Source organism: Rhinichthys klamathensis, unplaced genomic scaffold, assembly GCF_029890125.1.
Source record: "Rhinichthys klamathensis goyatoka isolate OS25496 unplaced genomic scaffold, OSU_Roscu_1.1 h1tg000582l_1, whole genome shotgun sequence".
Taxonomy (NCBI): domain Eukaryota; kingdom Metazoa; phylum Chordata; class Actinopteri; order Cypriniformes; family Leuciscidae; genus Rhinichthys; species Rhinichthys klamathensis.
In genome coordinates, this window is record NW_026607044.1 from 300,001 (window position 1) to 323,021 (window position 23,021).

At 44.1% G+C, this 23,021-nt stretch overlaps 1 protein-coding gene across 1 annotated transcript in view; it reads right to left on the reverse strand.

Annotated features, from left to right (window-relative positions):
• The window catches only part of ehmt2 (euchromatic histone-lysine N-methyltransferase 2), a 46,473-nt gene that overhangs the window by 8,621 nt on the left and 14,831 nt on the right, over positions 1 to 23,021 (reverse strand). Inside the window, exons 17-25 of the mRNA XM_056240149.1 lie at positions 20,448 to 20,554; positions 19,403 to 19,525; positions 17,250 to 17,351; positions 17,065 to 17,169; positions 16,537 to 16,691; positions 14,852 to 15,019; positions 12,747 to 12,891; positions 9,679 to 9,756; positions 9,483 to 9,598 (exon numbers count right to left, since the gene is read on the reverse strand). Of these exons, the coding sequence (XP_056096124.1) occupies positions 9,483 to 9,598; positions 9,679 to 9,756; positions 12,747 to 12,891; positions 14,852 to 15,019; positions 16,537 to 16,691; positions 17,065 to 17,169; positions 17,250 to 17,351; positions 19,403 to 19,525; positions 20,448 to 20,554 (1,099 nt within the window). The remainder of the gene's footprint in view (positions 1 to 9,482; positions 9,599 to 9,678; positions 9,757 to 12,746; positions 12,892 to 14,851; positions 15,020 to 16,536; positions 16,692 to 17,064; positions 17,170 to 17,249; positions 17,352 to 19,402; positions 19,526 to 20,447; positions 20,555 to 23,021) is intronic.

The following is a 23,021-nucleotide window of genomic DNA, read 5'->3' on the forward strand; positions in this document are numbered from 1 at the left end:
CTTGCACCAAAAAGTAATGCGTTACTGTGAAAAGTAACTTTTTAGTTACTTTTTTAAAGAAAGTTCTTTAATGTTCCCATTAATGCCCTTTTATGCGTTATGGTCTATACAAACACAAAACTGACTTAAACAGAAAGTAATTTTTAAACACTATTTTATTTAAGTCAGACCAGCACAAACTGAATATATCACAAGGATTTCTGAAATAAATAACAAAACAAGCATGTGTAAAGCTAGTGATGTGTTTGCTTTCTCAACATTGATATGTTCATGCAGCTGACAGTAATACGTTTTTACTGCATGAATGAATATTTGAGCAATACAATTGTACCTTGATCATTCTTGTTAGTTCATAGTAGGCTAATTAACTAAGGTAATAACAGATACAATAACAATTTAAACTCAATTTCAAATGTATTAAGTAAATGTTGAAATTAAAAAACTAACAATGAATGATACTTCTACAACATTTATTAACCATATTTAATGCTAAAATTGTAATCTCATTGTAAAGTGTTACCATTTTATATGATTCAAGCTTATAGAAGATGGCCATATTTAAATATCTGCAAAGGCCAGAGCATTAAAATTACATAAATGTAGACCTATATATGTCGCGATTCATGAATTCGCTGTTTCCTTCATGTCTCGTGTTATTGTTGTTCTGTGAGTACGAGCGCGTGTGAGTGGGCGTTACCGCTCGTTCAGCTGATCAGTTCACCGGCTGATCTCATTATCAGCGCCAGCTGCTGTCAATTCATCTCACTATAAAAACTCATCACAAACTCCTCTCTTTGTCAGATCGTTGGTTTGGTGTCCTCTGTGTCGTGCTTCGTGTTCCAGTTGCTGTCTGTTCCAGTTCGAGTTCCTGTTCGGTGTCTTCGTATCCTGTCTCGTCTGATGTTCACCTGCACTGGATTCTCTGTCACCCGCTCTGGTATCACCATCACCTGCACGCTGACCACTGAGTCCCTGCGCCACCATCTGCTGTGTTCCTTGAGATTGTCTTTGTGTCTTCTGACTACTAATAAAGGAGTTAACTTGCAATTGCTTCCGCCCCGTTCTTGTGACAGAACGATCTGACCAACATGGAAGCAGCAAGCGGAACTTCAACTACCTGGGAGGATTTCGTTACAACCAGCATTTCACGGATGGATATCCAGGATAGGAACATGAATGATTCGGGCCGGGCTATTCAAGCTCTAGTGGCGCAGGTGTCCGAGCTCACCCAGCAAGTCCAACTTTTGCGGGTTCCCACTGCGCCACCCACACCGCCTGCTCCTCCCATACCACCAGAGAGCGCCTTCCAGTCAGAGCCCAGACTGCCAGTTCCTGAAGCCTACAATGGTGAGCCAAACTTTTGCAGAGCATTTCTAACACGCTGTTCTATGCATTTCTCCTTGCAACCCAGGACCTTTGCCACAGAACAAAGCAAAGTGGCGTTTGTGCTCACGCTCCTGACTGGAAAGGCAGCTCTGTGGGGGACGGCGGTGTGGGAGAACCAGGATCCATGCTGCGCCTCGTTCCAGACACTCGCCGCCGCCATGAAAGGAGTTTTCGACCGCTCGGTCGCTGGAAAGGAGGCAGCAAGGATGCTAGCGGATCTCAAGCAGAACGAGAAATCAGTATCTGACTACTCTATTGAGTTTCGGACTTTGGCGGCGGAGTGTCATTGGAACGAGGAGGCGCAGTGGGACATGTTCCTGCATGGGCTGGCTGACCGCGTCCAGAAGGAGATTTATGCACTGGACTTACCACCTACCCTCAACGAGTTGATCGATCTGGCACTTCGTGTTGACTCTCGACTCTCCCGAGTCGAGGGTCGGAAGGGACCTGCTCGGGGTTTCGGAACGGTGGAGACTCCGAGACTCAACAGTGTGGACGCGGTCAGCCCTGTCTACAATCACGAGCCCATGCAGGTCGGTCGAGCTCGGCTTTCCCGGGAGGAGAAGGAAAGGCGGAGGTCCCAGGGCCTTTGCCTTTACTGTGGCGCTGCAGGACATTTCGCGTTCAACTGCCCGGTAAAAGGGCAAGCCCGGCAGTAAACCTGAGGCTACTGTCGGGTGGGATCTCCGCTGAGAAGACCTCATCAACATCAACGCTCCTCCCGGTAAGACTCAGGTGGTCAGTTCACACTCACGACTGTCAAGCACTACTGGACTCCGGGGCTGAAGGTAACTTCATGGACTACACTTTTGCACTCAGGATTCAGGTTCCCCTTCTACCCCTCAGTCACACCATCGCAGTGCACGCGCTCAACGGACAAACACTTCCCACTATCTCTTATACCTCTGCTGCCCTACAAAGGCAAAAGACCTTAACTCACCAGAGTGTGAAACTGAGAAAAATGACTTTAAAGTTTTTTTGTTGTCCAGCCAATTGTATGATAGGTAGGACAATGAAAATTTGCCAAGTAGTTGTCATAATGAATATATTTATCTACATTAAAAAATTTTTAGCTCAAACTTGACTTTTGACCCTTATTCGGAAGTTACTGTATTCTGCCTTTGCATTATCTGCAAAACAGTAATGGGCCATACAAAGGCAAAATACCTTAACTTCTAATTTATTGACCATTTTGGCTTTTATCACTTTATACAAACATTTCTATGATAACAATGATAGCCTTAAAATAACATTTAGTAAGTTCTGTCTAGTAAGGGTTAATATTACATCAATAGTTACAAAATATTACAAAATAAAAAAATAATGAGAAAGACCTTAACTCAGAGTGTGGAACTGAGAAAAATGACTTTAAAGATTTTCAGTTGTCCCTCCAAATTAATTATAGGTAGGACACTGTAAATCTGGCAATTAGATGTTTTAGTAATGAAAATTATCTACATAAAAAAATCTTGAGCTCAAACTTGACTTTTGACCCCTATTTTAAAGTTACTGTACACTCTGCCTTTGCATTGTCAGCAAAAAGTGAGAAGTCATGCCAAGGCAAAAGGCAGTAACTTCCACATTATCAATATTTGGTTGCTGATCACCATTAACAAAATCATTATAGTAACACCTGTATAAAATCTAGTGATCATGGCATTTATTTTGTATGATTTACACTTATAGACATCTACTTATTGCTACCCTGTGCTTTGGTTGCATTCTGCTGGCATTATTAATACATGAGACATGGCAAAATACCTCCATAGTGGTAAGATCTTCAATTGGTACCGAGTGGCATAAGACTTGATGAACGCGCGTTCAAAATGATCACGATAAAACAGGTCCTCGCGCACATTCGACCCGGGGACTCGTTTATAGTATATTCGTGTTCGAAGGTGTCATGCTCCTCGTACGTTCACGAAAAGTACGAAGTACGAACGCAGTGCTTTCCATCTTGAGACTCGTGGGGAGCGCGCTCTGGACTACCTAGACGACTAATGGATTTATAGCACAACCTTCTGTGTTCTGCGTCTTTTCAGTAGCGGTGGTTTCAGCTGTCTGCCCTATTATTGTGCAGTGCACTTCGCTCGTCCCGCGGATTTATTCCGGACAGTGTGATTGTAGGTACAACCCGCTTGTAACAGCTTGTCTGATGTTGTATGCACCAGCAATTCTTGCTTCATTATGTTGTATGCACCAATATACCGTTGTTGCTTCATTATTATCACTCCCTGTGACATATTAGTCCCGCGTCGGCCCGACCGTGTTCAGGGCGGAGCTGAAGGCGCCGGCGAAGTTTTGGCACTCTGCCAGCTAGATGTATGATTGTTTCAACCAGGTCCGGTACCCGATCTGGGTGAGGCGGGGCTTTAGTTCTTTGTTGTATTCACCTGCTACGGCGTGTGTAACATTTTTTCTGTCAACTCTGCATATATCATTCGCGATGGATAGCCTATCGCACGTTTGTCGATGGTCAGACCATATGTTCTGACCGCATTTGTGCTGGACAAAGCTCTGAGGACATCAGAAGTTACAGGGACTGATGGCAGCTGTACAAAGTACACCGGCTACATCGTAATTTCAATTTTAATGGAGAGCAAAACAAAGGCAGAACACCGTACAATCTGAAAGGTAGCATTATTTGATAGAACGCCAGCACCGTAACTTCATATTGACGCGCGGCTAAACAAAGGCAGAGTGCCGTAACTCAAAATGAGCGTTCCAAAACAAAGCCAAAGAGCGGTAACTGGTGTTACGGTGTTCTGCCTTGGTTTCTCACGGGCTTTTGGAAGTTACTGTTAAGACAACCCATTATTTTCTCGAAAAAACGACGGAATTGACTCAAGATACTTATCCACACGATAAAGGGGGTCTTGAATGTGCCAAAAATATAAAAAACTAATTTTCGACCAAACACGAAGTTACGGTCTTTTGCCTTTGCACGGCAGTCTGGACCCCTCACACTCAGCGTATCCGGCAACCATTCTGAAACCATCTCTTTCTATATCCTGGACTCCCCCTTAGCACCCATTGTTTTAGGACATCCCTGGCTCATCAAACACAACCCCAAGATTGACTGGCAGCAGAGATCAGTGTCTGAATGGAGCAGTAAATGTCATGAGTCCTGTCTTGTGTCTGCTTGTCCGTCTGTTTCTGTTTGTACGTTTCAGGAGGAAGCAGCGGACTTGTCAATCGTGCCCACGGAGTACCTAGACCTGAAGGAGGTGTTCAGTAAGTCTCGTGCTGCTTCTCTCCCTCCGCATCGTCCCTATGACTGTGCTATAGAGTTATTGCCAGGTACGTCTCCGCCTAAGGGCAAGTTATATTCACTTTCTGTCCCAGAGAGGGAGGCTATGGAGAAATATATTTCTGATTCTCTAGCAGCGGGGTTCATCCGTCCCTCCTCTTCTCCAGCGGGGGCGGGGTTCTTTTTTGTGGGGAAGAAGGATGGGTCTTTGCGACCTTGTATTGACTACCGGGGGCTGAACAACATCACGGTAAAGAATACTTATCCTTTGCCGTTGATGTCTTCAGCCTTCGAGAGGTTGCAAGGAGCATCTATCTTCACAAAATTGGATTTACGTAATGCTTATCATTTGGTCCGCATCAGGAGGGGGGATGAATGGAAGACTGCTTTCAATACCCCCAGGGGGCACTTTGAATACTTGGTCATGCCTTTCGGCTTGTCCAACTCCCCAGCGGTCTTCCAGGCACTCGTCAATGACGTGCTGCGAGATATGGTCGATCAATTCATATATGTCTACCTGGATGACATATTGATTTTTTCTTCTTCTCTCCAGGAACACGTGCAGCATGTTCGACGAGTGCTTCAGAGACTGCTAGAGAATGGGCTTTTTGTCAAGGCGGAGAAATGCGCTTTTCATGCACAGTCTGTTCCTTTCCTTGGGTACATTGTGTCGTCTGAGGGAATGCGTATGGATCCTGAGAAGGTTAAGGCTGTGGTAGATTGGCCAAGTCCAGATTCCCGTAAGGCCCTACAGAGGTTTCTGGGGTTCGCCAATTTTTACCGGCGGTTTATTCGCAATTTCAGCCAACTAGCCTCGCCTCTGACCGCCTTGACCTCCCCCAGAACGGCGTTCAGGTGGTCAGACGCAGCGGAAGCTGCGTTTGCCAAACTGAAAGGCCGCTTTGTTTCAGCCCCCATCCTGGTTACCCCTGATCCATCACGTCAGTTCGTGGTGGAGGTCGATGCGTCAGAGGTGGGGGTAGGTGCAGTGCTATCCCAACGCTCTCTCACAGACAACAAGATGCACCCATGCGCGTTTTTGTCTCATCGATTATCCCCTGCCGAACGTAACTATGATATTGGTAATCGAGAGTTGTTGGCAGTCAAGTTGGCATTGGAGGAGTGGCGCCACTGGTTAGAAGGGTCAGGGGTACCTTTCGTCGTCTGGACAGACCATAAAAATTTGGAGTATATCAGAACTGCTAAAAGATTGAACTCTAGGCAGGCTCGGTGGGCACTTTTTTTCGGACGTTTTGACTTTTCCCTCTCGTACCGCCCGGGCTCCAAAAACATCAAGCCCGATTCTTTATCGCGCATTTTTGACCGTTCCGATCGCCCGTCTACTCCCGAGTGCATTTTTCCAGAGACTCTAATTATCTCTACACTCACATGGGAGGTCGAATCGAAGGTCAAGACGGCCTTACAAGGGGTAACGCCTCCGGTCGGTTGCCCACCGAACCGCTTATTTGTGCCAGAGGAATTACGGTCCGACGTTGTTCAGTGGGGGCATTGTTCCAATGTGGCTTGTCATCCAGGAGTTAGCCGCACTACATCTTTAGTCAAGCAACGATTTTGGTGGCCACGTATGGCTCGCGACGTTCACAGTTTTGTTTTGGCTTGCTCAGTTTGTGCCACTGGTAAGACTTCCAATCGACCCCCAGATGGGCTCCTTCAACCGCTGCCGGTCCCTTCGAGACCCTGGTCCCACATCGCTCTAGATTTTGTCACCGCCCTCCCACCCTCTCAGGGTAACACGGTAGTTTTAACCGTGGTGGACCGGTTCTCGAAGGCGGCCCACTTTATTCCCTTGCCCAAATTGCCCTCAGCCAAGGAGACAGCGATAACAGTCGTTAACCACGTCTTTCGGTTACATGGCCTCCCGACAGACGTGGTTTCCGACAGAGGTCCCCAATTTGTGTCCAAATTTTGGCAAGAATTTTGTAGGTTACTGGGTGCGACTGTTAGTCTGTCCTCAGGGTTTCATCCCCAGAGCAATGGCCAAACTGAGAGAGCCAACCAGGATTTGGAGAGAACGTTGCGATGTATGGTTTCCAAGAATCCTTCCTCATGGAGCCAACAACTATCAATGGTGGAGTACGCCCACAATTCATTACCAGTATCATCCACGGGCCTATCTCCGTTTGAGTGTAGCATAGGGTACCAGCCACCAATTTTTCCTAGTCTGGAACCCGAAGTCGCGGTTCCCTCCGCTCACGCCTTTGTCCAGAGGTGTCATCGCACTTGGACTAGAGCCCGGGAGACTCTACTCCAAGTGGGAGCGCGCACCAAGGCCAAAGCCGATCGCCACCGGCGGAGGCCTCCCGTATACGTCGTCGGTTCCAAAGTGTGGCTTTCTACCAAGAACATTCCTCTCCGTTCCGTTTCGAATAAGCTTGCTCCCAAATTCATTGGCCCGTTTACTGTCACCAAGATTATTAGTCCGGTGGCAGTCCGCCTCAATCTTCCTCCAGTGTACAGGAGAATTCATCCCGTTTTTCATGTATCCAAAATCAAGCCAGTTTTTCGTTCTCGTATTAATCCGCCTGTCCCGGTTCCCCCACCGCCGCGACTCGTAGACGGGGAGACCACATATTCGGTTCATCGTATTCTGGACTCAAGGCGGAGGGGACGCGGGTTCCAGTACTTGGTGGACTGGGAAGGTTACGGTCCGGAGGAGAGAAGTTGGGTGCCTGCTAGAGACATTCTGGATCACTCCCTTATTGATGATTACAATCGACAGGTAAGGGAGTCTGGGGACGCCAGGAGGCGTTCCTAGGAGAGGGGGTACTGTCACGATTCATGAATTCGCTGTTTCCTTCATGTCTCGTGTTATTGTTGTTCTGTGAGTACGAGCGCGTGTGAGTGGGCGTTACCGCTCGTTCAGCTGATCAGTTCACCGGCTGATCTCATTATCAGCGCCAGCTGCTGTCAATTCATCTCACTATAAAAACTCATCACAAACTCCTCTCTTTGTCAGATCGTTGGTTTGGTGTCCTCTGTGTCGTGCTTCGTGTTCCAGTTGCTGTCTGTTCCAGTTCGAGTTCCTGTTCGGTGTCTTCGTATCCTGTCTCGTCTGATGTTCACCTGCACTGGATTCTCTGTCACCCGCTCTGGTATCACCATCACCTGCACGCTGACCACTGAGTCCCTGCGCCACCATCTGCTGTGTTCCTTGAGATTGTCTTTGTGTCTTCTGACTACTAATAAAGGAGTTAACTTGCAATTGCTTCCGCCCCGTTCTTGTGACAATATATTACATGTATAGTCTTTCACTTTATTTGCTTAAATTTTAGAACACTTGATTAGGAAACTTGATGTCGCTGCATGAACATATCAATGTAAGCATTGCAATCACGTCAGCTTTAAAAATACAACTTCGCCGGCTAATGAATGCATAACAGTGACCAGCTGGATATAAACTAATGCAAATAGATGGTAACAATTGCGACATAAAACATCTGGGTCAGGTCTGCGTGTGTTTTGGTCACATTGCTTTAATCGCTTGAGGTAAGTTAGCCGTTACTAATGTTATTCCTCTCAGACTCGACGGCAAGCTTTTGTTCTTTCTCTGTTGATGCAGCATCTAGACAAAATATTACTTTATAATGATATGGCAATGTGTACTTTAGTGTTCTGTATTCATACCGTTTCGCTGTCTGTGTTTTAAATGCGCATCTGAAGTGCTCAGCGCTCTCCGTGCAGCTTGTAATCTCCGTGCTCGCGCGGCCTCACGTGTTAACGTAAACAACTCAGCCAGTGAGTTTATGTGTCCTCTCGCTCTGTATAATGCTAGCAGTCTCTTCAGTGATCTCGTACTGTGTAACAGCGCACACTTCTCAGCCGCTCCAGCAACTAATTAATTTAAAAAAGTAACGGACAACGCACCATATGGTAACGATAACGGAGTTACTTTATTTAAAAAGTAATGCGTTACAGTATTAGTTACTGTCAAAAGTAACTGCGTTACAGTAACGCGTTACTAGTAACGCGTTACTGCCCAACACTGATTATGACATTAATGCGATTAATCGTGAGTTAACTATGACATCAATGCGATTAATCGCGAGTTAACTATGGCATTAATGAGATTAATCGTGAGTTAACTATGACACTAATTGCGATTAATCGTGAGTTAACTATGACATTAATGCGATTAATCGCGAGTTAACTATGACATTAATTGCGATTAATCGTGGGTTAATTATGACATTAATTGCGATTAATCGTGAGTTAACTATGACACTAATTGCGATTAATCGTGAGTTAATTATGACATTAATGCGATTAATCATGAGTTAACTATGACATTAATGCGATTAATCGTGATTAAATATTTTAGTCGTTTGACAGCACTAATATATAAAAGAAACTAATGTGCATTTGTAAAATCGAAACAATTAGTGTATATATATATATATAATTCTAATGCACATTAGTTTCTTTTCAATCCACCAACTGAATGAAAATGCAATTTCAATTTCTGCCAGTAGGTGGTGCTTGTAGAAGAGCAGAAATATAGTGTTTAACAGCTGTAAACAATGCAACTGCGCATTAGAAACGCCACGAGTTTGCATGTTTGACACAAACACTGTTCATGATCCACAGCTCTGGACGTGCAACTCTCAAACTTAATTAAAACATTGATTTAGGGTTTAATCTCATTAAGCCATATCTCGATTCAGAAGACCTCTTGAAATGATAATCTTATAGCGTTTAAGACTTTGTATGGCCTCAAACTTGACCCGCGAGTGTTTCTAACGACCAGTTTATGCAAAAGCGTCTCCCTGAGGTTCATTTGACATGCAAAACATTTCAACATGGCAAATTTATTCTGAACATAACTTACTTGATGCCAGCTTGAACCACTCGGTTCTTGCAGGTTTTGTGGCAGGAACAGGCCATGTTACACTCGAAGATCAGAGGCGGCTCGATCTTATTAAACTCCTGGAGAAGACGCTGATCCTGCAGGACAAAAGCGTGATGTTACACAGGCTTCAGATCTGAGTTTCAGAGCTTCTCGTGGAGATGGGATGACGTCTTACCTTATCGTACCAGCAGCGGATGCTGAGCTGCCCACAGAGACAGTTACTGGAGGAACAATCGTCTGTGCAGCTGCAGTGCTGGAACACACACACACACACACACATCAAACATCTAGAAAACCAGCTGTCCACACACAGGACGAATATGAGTTTATTATGAAGTACAATTAGAGCTGAGTGATACTCAATATTGTCAATGCCTTTGTTGGTGATATAAGTAACACTTAAAAAATATCAAGCTTTTTATTTGATCACTAAGGCCGTGTGTCCACCAAAGCGTTTTCCACGCGCCTGGCGTACGTTTTCAATTGTTTTCAATGGGAGCGCCGCGTTTTTTAAACACCATGAGCGCAACGAGGCGCTGGACGTTTTTTTCACGCTGAAGCGCTGAGAGCTCGGTGTTTTTACTGGTCGCCGAGAGTTGAAAAATGTTCAACTTTGGGTAAAACGCAGCGCTCATCACTGTCACTTTTTACCCAGCCGTCCAATCACAGTGGAGGAGGGGCGGGACTAACACCACACCGACCAACCGTCACAACATTCTTTCTGTACAACGACATCAACCAGCAGAGCTAACCGAACAAAATGGATGAAAAATAAATTTTCAGTATGAAACAAATTATCTGCGAAATCAGTTACAATTAAACTGTGCTGCGGATATTCTGTATCATAGCAACGAAACGTCTCAACGGAAAAAACGCTGTGCTGCCAAAACGCTCTCAAGTGCCCACAGCTAGGCGTCTTCAGCAGAGCGGCTTGCGTTTTCAGCTGACTAAAAACGCTTTGGTGGAAAATTTTTAAAAATGTATTTTTCATCCATTTTGTTCGGTTAGCTCTGCTGGTTGATGTCGTTGTACAGAAAGAATGTTGTGACGGTTGGTCGGTGTGGTATTAGCCCCACCCCTCCTCCACTGTGATTGGACGGCTGGGTAAAAAGTGACAGTAATGAGCGCTTCATTTTACCCAAAGTTGAACATTCTTCAACTCTCGGCGACCAGTAAAAAACGCCGAGCTCTCAGCTATGGAGGGATTATTGGGTCAGATTGAAAACTAAAAGTCTAAAACTAAAAGTCTTAAACGAAAACTAAAAGTCTAAATTTGAAACAAAGTCTAAGTCGAAAATGCATTTGGTATTTAGCCATGTAGGATTTAGGATTGGGCATTTGAGGATTGAGGAGTGTATGCAAATAAGGAGGCGTGGCCCAAATACTGGAAGCTGGGTTTGAAATGGTTGAAACGTGTTCGGTCTAAACGCACCCCGACTCGCACCCAACATATTACAACGTTGTCATTAAATTTAAGTTATCTCATTATAAAGTACAGTCCTCGCTCCAGCCCTGCTTGCTTTCATTACAGTGTGCTCTTTAGCACTGGGAGCGCCCTCTGCTGTCTATAAGGTGCCTCTGCGCACCAGCCATTTCAAACCCAGCCTCCAGTATTTGGGCCACGCCTCCTTATTTGCATACACTCCTCAATCCTCAAATGCCCAATCCTAAATACCAAATTCCCAATCCTAAATCCCTAAATGCCCAATCCTAAATGGCTAAATGACCAAATGCCTAATCCTAAATACAAAATTCATTTTCAACTTAGACTTTTAGTTTTCGACTTAGACTTTTAGTTTTTCGTTTAAGACTTTTAGTTTTCAATCTGACCCAATAATCCCTCCATACCTCATGCGCTTCAGCGTGGAAAAAACACTCAGCGCCTCGTTACGCTCATGGCGTTTTAAAAACGCGGCGCTCCCATTGAAAACAATTGAAAACATACGCCAGCCGCGCGGAAAACGCTTTGGTGGACACACGGCCTAAAGGTTTTCACATTCTTTTATTCATTAATATGACGGTAAATTTATGAGAACAAATTATTCCTTTTTGGTTGGTTCAGTCGTAAAAAGAGTCAGAAATGATTTGAGAAACAGTCCGGAATATAATTACATTTGAGAGGTAAGCGAATTCTTTGAACAGACTATTTTAATGAATCGGTTCATAACAATGATTCAATATGCTGATTGATTATTGTTCATTTTTGTTGTTTGGGGTCAGGAAGAATTTTAATGTTTCTGAAAGAAGTCTCTTCTGCTCATCAAAGCTGCATTTATTTGATCAAAAATACAGCAACATATAAAATATTATTCTAATGTGAATCAGCTGTTTTCTATGTGAATATATAGTAAAGTGTAATGTATTCCTGTGATCAAAGCTGGATTTTCAGCATCATTACTCCAGTCTTCAGTGTCACATGATCCTTCAGAAATCACTCTAATATGATGATTTGATGCTTATTTGAAAACTTTTATGATTATTATTATTTATGATTATTATCAATATTGAAAACAGTTGTGCTGCTTCATATTTTTGTAGAAACCGTTATATATTTGACAGTTCAAAAGAACAGCATTCATTTGAAATAGAATGTTTTGTAACATTATAAATGTCTTTACGGTCACTTTTGATCAATTTAATGCGTCCTTGATGAATCAAAGTATTAATTTATTTTCTTTAAAAATAAATAATAATAATGGTATTTTATGTTGGCAAATATTTAGTCCTATATACTGTTATAGGTACATATAAATAAATCAAATCATTCTTTCTTGTATTCTTTGGCGTGTCTGTGCGTGTGTGTGCATGTCTGTGTGTGTGTGTGTGTGTGTCTGTTGTGTGTGTGTGTGTGTGTGTCTGTTGTGTGTGTGTGTGTGTGTGTGTGTGTGTGTGTGTGTGCTTTTGTGATATATGAGGACACAAATGTGTATAATGACATGCATATTACACTGGTATTACAACTTACACGTGATATATGAGGACATTGCATGAGTCCTCATATTTCAAATAGCTTAAAAAACATAAAAAACAATGTTTTTTTAATGTAAAAATGCAGCATGTCTCCTGTGATGGGCAGGTTTAGGGATAGGGGCAGTGTAGGGGGAGAGAATATACAGTTTGTCCAGTATAAAAGTCATTACGCCTATGGAATGTCCTCATATATCACAAAAACACAGCTGTGTGTGTGTGTGTGTGTGTGTCTGTATGAGTGTGTTGTGTATTTACTGTAGTGTTGAGTGGCACCTGCAGGTGTGTGATGTTGCGGTCGATGTTCATGGTGGACGTTTCACAGTTCTCTGCAATGTATTTGTAGTCAGACGGACAGCCTTCTTCGTCCACACCGTTAACACACGGGATAGGGACGTTCTCATAACCCTGAGCCACATCACTATACAACACACACACACACACACACACACACACAAAAACGTGATGTTAGTGTACACTAAAACTATAGAAAATAGCTTTTAATAATTAAAACTAAATATCATTAATGTAATAAAATAATAATAACAATAATATTAGAAGAAAAACAAATGAAAATCAGGAATGTTGCCTTGGCAACTAAAAGAAAATTTTAACTTGAAGTATTACAATAACTAAAATTTAAATAAAAACAAATTAAAGATAAATTAAATGTAACTTAAAAAATTTTAAATTTATAATTATTATTATGTAACTTATTATAACCATTTATAAACTAACAATAAAAAAAAATAACAAAATGAATAAAAATAAATAAAAGCTCATTCAAAACGTTAAAAAAATATATACTATAATGGTATATAAATTATACCAAAATTAGAAATGTTTCCTTGGCAACTAACTGAAATAAATAATTTGAAGTACTAAAGTAACTAAAACATAAATAAATTAAATAGAAATATTTAAACTACTTAAAATGATTAATTATATAATTAACTGTAACTATTGTATAATAAAAATGACAAAAGCACATAACAACTTTACTAAAACTAAAAATGAAAGCTGAAAATAATAAAAAATAAAAGCTTCTTATACAATAAATACTACACAGGTATATAAATAACACCCAAATCACACATGTATTTCACATATGTGACCCTGGACCACAAAACCAGTCACATGGGGCAATCTAAACACAAATAAATAAGCTTTCCATTGATGTATGGTTTGTTAGGATAGGACAATATTTGGTTGAGATATGATTATTTGAAGATCTGGAATCTGAGGGTCCAAAAAATATCGAAACATTGAGAAAATCTCCTTTAAAGTTTCCATTTATGTTGGCAACTGTGCTGCATCCCCTCACAAAAATAAACGTTTTATATATTTACGATGGAAATTTACAAAATATCTTCATTGAACATGATCTTTACTTAAAGGTGCATTGCGCAACTTTTCATGTTAAAAATACCTGTTTTTCTATCCTATACATGCTTAAAGAACTGCCTGATGGGCTGAATGAGCCCTTCTCTGCGCACTGAGATTGCCTCTATAATCCTGTACAGTAAAATATATAAGAGGGATTCGGGCTCGAATTTGAGACTGGGCGTGACGTCATGCGCGTTCACCAGGCTATGTCTCGCAGGTTTGTGTATTCGCCGGCGCCGCCATTCTCCGCATCAGCGAAGACAACTCGTGCGTCAAAGGTAGAAGATGGATTCAAAGAGACCGGCTCGTAGTCCATTCCAAACCCCAACGCAAACTCCACGTAAAGTAAAGAAAAGAAAAATGTTGTCTAGTGCCACCAAAAGGTCCAAACTGGAGTCAGACAGGCGTCGGAGTAAGACGAGAGTCAACCTCGGGAAGGCATTCAACAAATGGAGAGATCTCCGGTCTGCTCTTGGTCTCAAACGGGATCCTCAGTTGGCTTTTTTCTTGATAAAACGGTAAGATATATAGCCGAGTCTCTAATGTCTGATATGGCCAATCTATGTGTGACAGCAAATGACGATGCGTAAAAGGTGTAATGCTTTAGCGTAAGCTAGATACAAGTACAATCAGAATTGGTTTTACTACCATTGTTAGTGAACAGTTTCATAAACTAGGAATTGTGATCGGAAGAATAGTACAACATGAAACATAAAACATATCCAATAAAAGATGCGTGTGGTCCATGAGCGTGCACAACTCTGGTTGCAGTTTCGCTTGTCGCCAGAGGGGGCGTAGTTCTGCAAAAACTCAGACTTGCGTTTTGCACCTTTAATATCCTAATGATTTTTGGCATAAAAGAAAAATCGATAATTTTGACCCATACGATCTATTGTTGGCTATTGCCACAGATACACCCGTGCGACTCGTGACTGGGTTTGTGGTCCAGGGTCACCATGGCTCTCAGTATTGGACACACACACACACACACTGACCTGCATATGATCCTCTCCGTGCGAGCGACGCGATTGGCCACTCCCCGCCGCAGCTTGCGGTTGATCTGCAGCGCCACCCAGACGGCCGTGTCACTGCGCGCCAGCGAGAGCGGGGTGTCGCCCTCCTTGTTCACGACGTCGATGTCGGCGCCGCGAGAGAGAAACAGCCTGAGACACAGACACGGAGTGTGTGTTAGAGGAGTGTGTGGCGCCAGAAACAGAAGTGCCAGCTTAGGACCCCAGTATTATGCCTGATCTAAAGCTGTTCTGAATCTAATCAATCAAACTTTAACAATCTTTTATTTTTATCCTGATTATTTATATAGTCCAAGTGAAAAAAATTGCATTTAGGTGTGTTTTGCGACATTGTTAATTATTTTCAAGCAATAAGACATTTTTGCTTAATTACAAGCATGTCATGTCATAATTCTTAAACAGAATCATATTTGCTATCGAAGTTTTTTATCGAAAAATATCGTAGATGGTGAAAAAAACGTTCTCTCTAATCATTTCGGATAGCTGTATGCTACGCTAATATCTAAGCTAACTAAAAAAACGACTTGGATAATATCGGATTAGGATCAAAATAAGCTTAGGACCCAAGCAATCCGATTGGTTCAAAGCTCGTTTTATGGGTAATCGCTTTAGTGCCTGGTTACAAATCAGACAAAATCTCTTTATTATAGTGAGCTACGTTATAACGACCGTTAATGTCGTTTAACTTATATGTTTCATATACTAGTATATAACCGAAGCTATAGATTGTGAAATTAAACATTTCTCGTTCTTTAGTAAGCTTAGATATTAGCGTAGCATACAGCTATCCGAAATGATTAGAAATAACGTTTTACGATATTTTTGCTACTGATATTTTGTCAATCGAAAGGCCGATTTCCACAGCATCTGGATGATTTCATATTTTTAGATTGAGATTTAAATCACAAGCAGTACATTTAGCAATTTCGTTCTCCAATCATGATCATAAAAAATATGATAGAAGCATACTTCTGTTTAAGAATTAATTATGACATGCTTGTAATTTAAAAAAATTAGGGCTGTCAAACGATTAATCGCATCCAAAATAAAAGTTTGTGTTTACATAATATATGTGTGTGTACTGTGTATAATTATTTTTAATACATAAATACCCACACATGCATGTGTATTTAAGAAATATTTGCATGTATATACAGTATATAGACTGAATGTAGCCTATATATTATGTATATTTTATATAAATATAAACATTTTATATATAAATAACATATTTTTCTTAAATATATACATGTGTGGATTTACATACAAAATAATTATACACAGTACACACACATATATTATGTAAACACAAACTTTTATTTTGGATGCGATTAATCGTGATTAATCGTTTGACAGCCCTAAAAAAAAAATATTATGCCTTATTGCTTAGTAACAATCAACAATGTCGCAAAACATAGCTAAAAATGCACTTTAAACTATATATATATAATAATCAGGATAAAGATAAAGATTATTACATGACTTAAGGGGTTTGATTGATTACATTAAGAATCGCGAGAACAGCTTTAGATCAGGCATAATACTGGGGTCCTAAGCCTGGTGTGTGTGTGTGTGTGTGTGTGTGTGTGTGTGTGTGTGTGTGTGTGTGTGTGTGTGTGTGTGTGTGTGTGTGTGTGTGTGAGACGTACGTGACGCAGTCGGTGAAGCTCTCGCGCGCGGCGATGTGTAGCGGCGTGTCTCCGTGAAGGTTCACACACGACAGCGGACAGCCGGCGTTCAGAACCAGCTCTGCGATCTCAGCGCTGCCCGCGAACGAGGCCCAGTGCAGACACACATTCATCTCCTGCAGACGGAGGGAGGACACACACTCAATGATGACAGAGTGCCTGTTGTATCCTATTAAATGAGTTAAATGAAGTCTTAAAGTCCCCCAGTGGTGAAAACCAATTTATATGTCTATGTTAGTGTTGTTAAAAGTACCAACTTCAGTACAAAGTCGAACTGAAATTAAAAAAGTGGCGCTTTGAGAGCTGTTGAGCGGGATCGTAAACACCTCTGATTGGCCGTTGTGCTCATCAGATAAGTCTGTGATTGGCTACAATGATCAGCGCTTCAAAAACATGTTGTAAATATACATCTTACACAGATACACATGGGAGCGTTTGAAAGCAGGCGTCTATCAGCGGATCGTGTGTGTGTGTGTGTGAGAGACTGGCCTTGTCCCGGATTGTGACGTCGGCTCCTCTGTTGAGCAGAGCTCGGATCACATCTATGTGTCGATGTTCTGCGGCCCAGATGACGGGCGTCCAGCCGCCGCTGTCCTGAAACACACACAGCTGATGTCACACACACACACACCTCAGCTGCAGCGCGAGACGGGCTAAAGCGCTCAGATACACACCTGTGCGTTCAGGTCCACCTGTCCAGTGCTCAGTAACAGCAGCACCACCTCCAGGTTCCCCAGTTTAGCAGCGTGATGGAGGCCTGTGGAGCCGTCCTCTTCCTGGACACACAACACACATCAAACACTCTGATTTACCAGTGTGTGTGTGTGTGTGTGTGTGTGTCTCACTGCATTATAGACGCCGGCTCCGCTCTGGATCAGTAGTGTGTGTGTGTGTGAGTGTGTGTGCGTGTCTCACTGCATGATAGACTCAGGCTCCGCTCTGGATCAGAAGTGTGTGTGTGTGTGTGTCTCACTGCATGATAGACGCAGGCTCCGCTCTGGATCAGTAGTGTGTGTGTGTGTGAGTGTGTGTGCGTGTCTCACTGCATGATAGACTCAGGCTCCGCTCTGGATCAGAAGTGTGTGTGTGTGTGTGTGTGTCTCACTGCATGATAGACGCAGGCTCCGCTCTGGATCAGTAGTGTGTGTGTGTGTGAGTGTGTGTGCGTGTCTCACTGCATGATAGACTCAGGCTCCGCTCTGGATCAGAAGTGTGTGTGTGTGTGTGTGTGTCTCACTGCATGATAGACGCAGGCTCCGCTCTGGATCAGTAGTGTGTGTGTGTGTGAGTGTGTGTGCGTGTCTCACTGCATGATAGACTCAGGCTCCGCTCTGGATCAGAAGTGTGTGTGTGTGTGTGTCTCACTGCATGATAGACTCAGGCTCCGCTCTGGATCAGAAGTGTGTGTGTGTGTGTGTCTCACTGCATGATAGACGCAGGCTCCGCTCTGGATCAGAAGTGTGTGTGTGTGTGTGTGTGTGTGTGTCTCACTGCATGATAGACTCAGGCTCCGCTCTGGATCAGAAGTGTGTGTGTGTGTGTGTCTCACTGCATGATAGACGCAGGCTCCGCTCTGGATCAGAAGTGTGTGTGTGTGTGTGTGTGTGTGTGTGTGTGTCTCACTGCATGATAGACGCAGGCTCCGCTCTGGATCAGTAGTGTGTGTGTGTGTGAGTGTGTGTGTGTGTGTGTGTCTCACTGCATGATAGACTCAGGCTCCGCTCTGGATCAGAAGTGTGTGTGTGTGTGTGTCTCACTGCATGATAGACGCAGGCTCCGCTCTGGATCAGAAGTGTGTGTGTGTGTGTGTCTCACTGCATGATAGACGCAGGCTCCGCTCTGGATCAGAAGTGTGTGTGTGTGTGTGTGTGTGTCTCACTGCATGATAGACGCAGGCTCCGCTCTGGATCAGAAGTGTGTGTGTGTGTGTGTGTGTGTCTCACTGCATGATAGACTCAGGCTCCGCTCTGGATCAGAAGTGTGTGTGTGTGTGTGTCTCACTGCATGATAGACGCAGGCTCCGCTCTGGATCAGAAGTGTGTGTGTGTGTGTGTGTGTGTGTGTGTCTCACTGCATGATAGACGCAGGCTCCGCTCTGGATCAGTAGTGTGTGTGTGTGTGAGTGTGTGTGTGTGTGTGTGTCTCACTGCATGATAGACTCAGGCTCCGCTCTGGATCAGAAGTGTGTGTGTGTGTGTGTCTCACTGCATGATAGACGCAGGCTCCGCTCTGGATCAGAAGTGTGTGTGTGTGTGTGTGTGTGTGTGTGTCTCACTGCATGATAGACTCAGGCTCCGCTCTGGATCAGAAGTGTGTGTGCCTGTGTGTCTCACTGCATGATAGACGCAGGCTCCGCTCTGGATCAGAAGTGTGTGTGTGTGTGTGTGTGTGTGTGTGTGTGTCTCACTGCATGATAGACGCAGGCTCCGCTCTGGATCAGAAGTGTGTGTGTGTCTCACTGCATGATAGACGCAGGCTCCGCTCTGGATCAGGTGTGTGTGTGTGTGTGTGTGTGTGTGTCTCACTGCATGATAGACGCAGGCTCCGCTCTGGATCAGGTGTGTGTGTGTGTGTGTGTGTGTCTCACTGCATGATAGACGCAGGCTCCGCTCTGGATCAGGTGTGTGTGTGTGTGTGTCTCACTGCATGATAGACGCAGGCTCCGCTCTGGATCAGAAGTGTGTGTGTGTGTGTGTGTGTCTCACTGCATGATAGACGCAGGCTCCGCTCTGGATCAGGTGTGTGTGTGTGTGTCTCACTGCATGATAGACGCAGGCTCCGCTCTGGATCAGGTGTGTGTGTGTGTGTGTGTGTGTGTGTGTCTCACTGCATGATAGACGCAGGCTCCGCTCTGGATCAGGTATTTCACCACCTCGACATGATTGTTCACTATGGCCTCTAACAGAGGGGTCCGCAGGGTCTTATCTTGGGCGTCCACCTTAGCGCCTGCCTAAAATACATCACAAAAGCAGGAATTTTAATGAAAAATTCCCTCAGATACAAACCGAGACAAGTCCAACAATACAACACGCCTCTGTGAGATTTTAAATTAATATTTCAATAATTTACAAAACATTTACATGTTCATGGTTCTCTGGTGTCGTTTAATGACCACATGCAGGTGAGCAAGTAAACATTTCACATATTTTTAGGGTTTTATTTTGATTGTTTTTATCATTGATTTATTTTATTTATATTTGACATTTTTTATTTTAGTAAGAGATTTAATTTGATTGTTTCTATTTTAAAATTATGTATTTTTCCATTTGTATGATTTCATTTTTAGTAAGGGTCTTATATTCATACCCCTTATTGAAAACAATTAAATCATAAAAATGGAGAACAAAAAGTTTTATATGAAAATAAGACCCTTACTAAAAATGAAATCATAAAATTTGTAAAAAATTAAATAAATTACATATTTTATTTTGATTATTACATTGATTGATTAAGGGTTTTATTTTGATTGCTCTTTTTCAAAATAATTTATTTATCCATTTTTACGATTTAATTAATTATTACTAATTATTTTATTTTGATTGTTTTTATTTTTAAATTATGTATTTTAAGGCTTGTATTTTAATTGTTGTTATTTAAAAAAGATTAAATTTTCTATTTAAATAAGAGCAATCAAAATAAAAACCTTACCAAAAATTAAATAATAAAATAGCTAAATTAAAATCCATCATTTTAAAATAAAAGCAATGCTTAGAAAAAAATGAATTGAATCTTTAAAAATGATAAATTAAAATATGCACCTTTAAGTAATGATTAGCTTTTTATTAAACCCTGATTTCCAGAAGCATCCCCATCTGCTGAATGTAACGTCCGTGAGTGAATGTTAGCGTGCGGTGTGTGTTCAGGAGTCTCACCTGTACGAGCAGGTAACACACCTCCAGAAGCCCTCTCTGAGCCGCAGCATGAAGAGCACAGCGCCGGTTCTGAGAGTCCGACTGATACGACGGGTCGATGCCCTCCACTGACAGAGACACAGAGAGAACATCAGCGCTGATGCTGCAGCTGAACAGGTGTGTGTGAGGCATGAACAGGTGTGTGTGAGGCATGAACAGGTGTGTGTGAGGCATGAACAGGTGTGTGTGAAGCCTGAACAGGTGTGTGTGAGACATGAACAGGTGTGTGTGAGACATGGACACGGGTTCACAGGTGTGTGTGAGGCATCGACACGGGTTCACAGGTGTGTGTGAGGCATGGACACGGGTTCACAGGTGTGTGTGAGGCATGGACACGGGTTCACAGGTGTGTGTGAGACATGGACACGGGTTCACAGGTGTGTGTGAGACATGGACACGGGGTGCACAGGTGTGTGTGAGACATGGACACAGGTTCACAGGTGTGTGTGAGGCATGGACACGGGTTCACAGGTGTGTGTGAGACATGGACACGGGTTCACAGGTGAGTGTGAGACATTGACACGGGTTCACAGGTGTGTGAGAGGCATGGACACGGGTTCACAGGTGTGTGAGAGACATGGACACGGGTTCACAGGTGTGTGTGAGACATGGACACGTGTTCACAGGTGTGTGTGAGGCATGGACACGGGTTCACAGGTGTGTGTGAGGCATGGACACGGGTTCACAGGTGTGTGTGAGGCATGGACACGGGTTCACAGGTGTGTGTGAGGCATGGACACGGGTTCACAGGTGTGTGTGAGACATGGACACGGGTTCACAGGTGTGTGTGAGGCATGGACACGGGTTCACAGGTGTGTGTGAGGCATGGACACGGGTTCACAGGTGTGTGTGAGGCATGGACACGGGTTCACAGGTGTGTGTGAGACATGGACACGGGTTCACAGGTGTGTGTGAGACATGGACACGGGTTCACAGGTGTGTGTGAGACATGGGCACGGGTTCACAGGTGTGTGTGAGACATGGACACGGGTTCACAGGTGTGTGTGAGGCATGGACACGGGTTCACAGGTGTGTGTGAGGCATCGACACGGGTTCACAGGTGTGTGTGAGGCATGGACACGGGTTCACAGGTGTGTGTGAGACATGGACACGGGTTCACAGGTGTGTGTGAGACATGCACACGGGTTCACAGGTGTGTGTGAGACATGGACACGGGTTCACAGGTGTGTGTGAGACATGGACACGGGTTCACAGGTGTGTGTGAGGCATGGACACGGGTTCACAGGTGTGTGTGAGGCATGGACACGGGTTCACAGGTGTGTGTGAGACATGGACACGGGTTCACAGGTGTGTGTGAGACATGCACACGGGTTCACAGGTGTGTGTGAGACATGGACACGGGTTCACAGGTGTGTGTGAGACATGCACACGGGTTCACAGGTGTGTGAGAGACATGGACACGGGTTCACAGGTGTGTGTGAGACATGGACACGGGTTCACAGGTGTGTGTGAGACATGCACACGGGTTCACAGGTGTGTGTGAGACATGGACACGGGTTCACAGGTGTGTGTGAGGCATGGACACGGGTTCACAGGTGTGTGTGAGGCATGGACACGGGTTCACAGGTGTGTGTGAGGCATGGACACGGGTTCACAGGTGTGTGTGAGACATGGACACGGGTTCACAGGTGTGTGTGAGACATGGACACGGGTTCACAGGTGTGTGTGAGGCATGGACACGGGTTCACAGGTGTGTGTGAGACATGGACACGGGTTCACAGGTGTGTGTGAGGCATGGACACGGGTTCACAGGTGTGTGTGAGACACGGACACGGGTTCACAGGTGTGTGTGAGACATGGACACGGGTTCACAGGTGTCACATGTGTGTGTGAGGCATGGACACGGGTTCACAGGTGTGTGTGAGACATGGACATGGGTTCACAGGTGTGTGTGAGGCATGGACACGGGTTCACAGGTGTGTGTGAGGCATGGACACGGGTTCACAGGTGTGTGTGAGACATGGACACGGGTTCACAGGTGTGTGTGAGACATGGACACGGGTTCACAGGTGTGTGTGAGGCATGGCCACGGGTTCACAGGTGTGTGTGAGGCATGGACACGGGTTCACAGGTGTGTGTGAGGCATGGACACGGGTTCACAGGTGTGTGTGAGACATGGACACGGGTTCACAGGTGTGTGTGAGACATGGACACGGGTTCACAGGTGTGTGTGAGACATGGACACGGGTTCACAGGTGTGTGTGAGACATGGACACGGGGTTCACAGGTGTGAGACATGGACACGGGTTCACAGGTGTGTGTGAGGCATGGACACGGGTTCACAGGTGTGTGTGAGGCATGGACACGGGTTCACAGGTGTGTGTGAGGCATGGACACGGGTTCACAGGTGTGTGTGAGGCATGGACACGGGTTCACAGGTGTGTGTGAGGCATGGACACGGGTTCACAGGTGTGTGTGAGACATGGACACGGGTTCACAGGTGTGTGTGAGACATGAACACGGGTTCACAGGTGTGTGTGAGACATGGACACGGGTTCACAGGTGTGTGTGAGA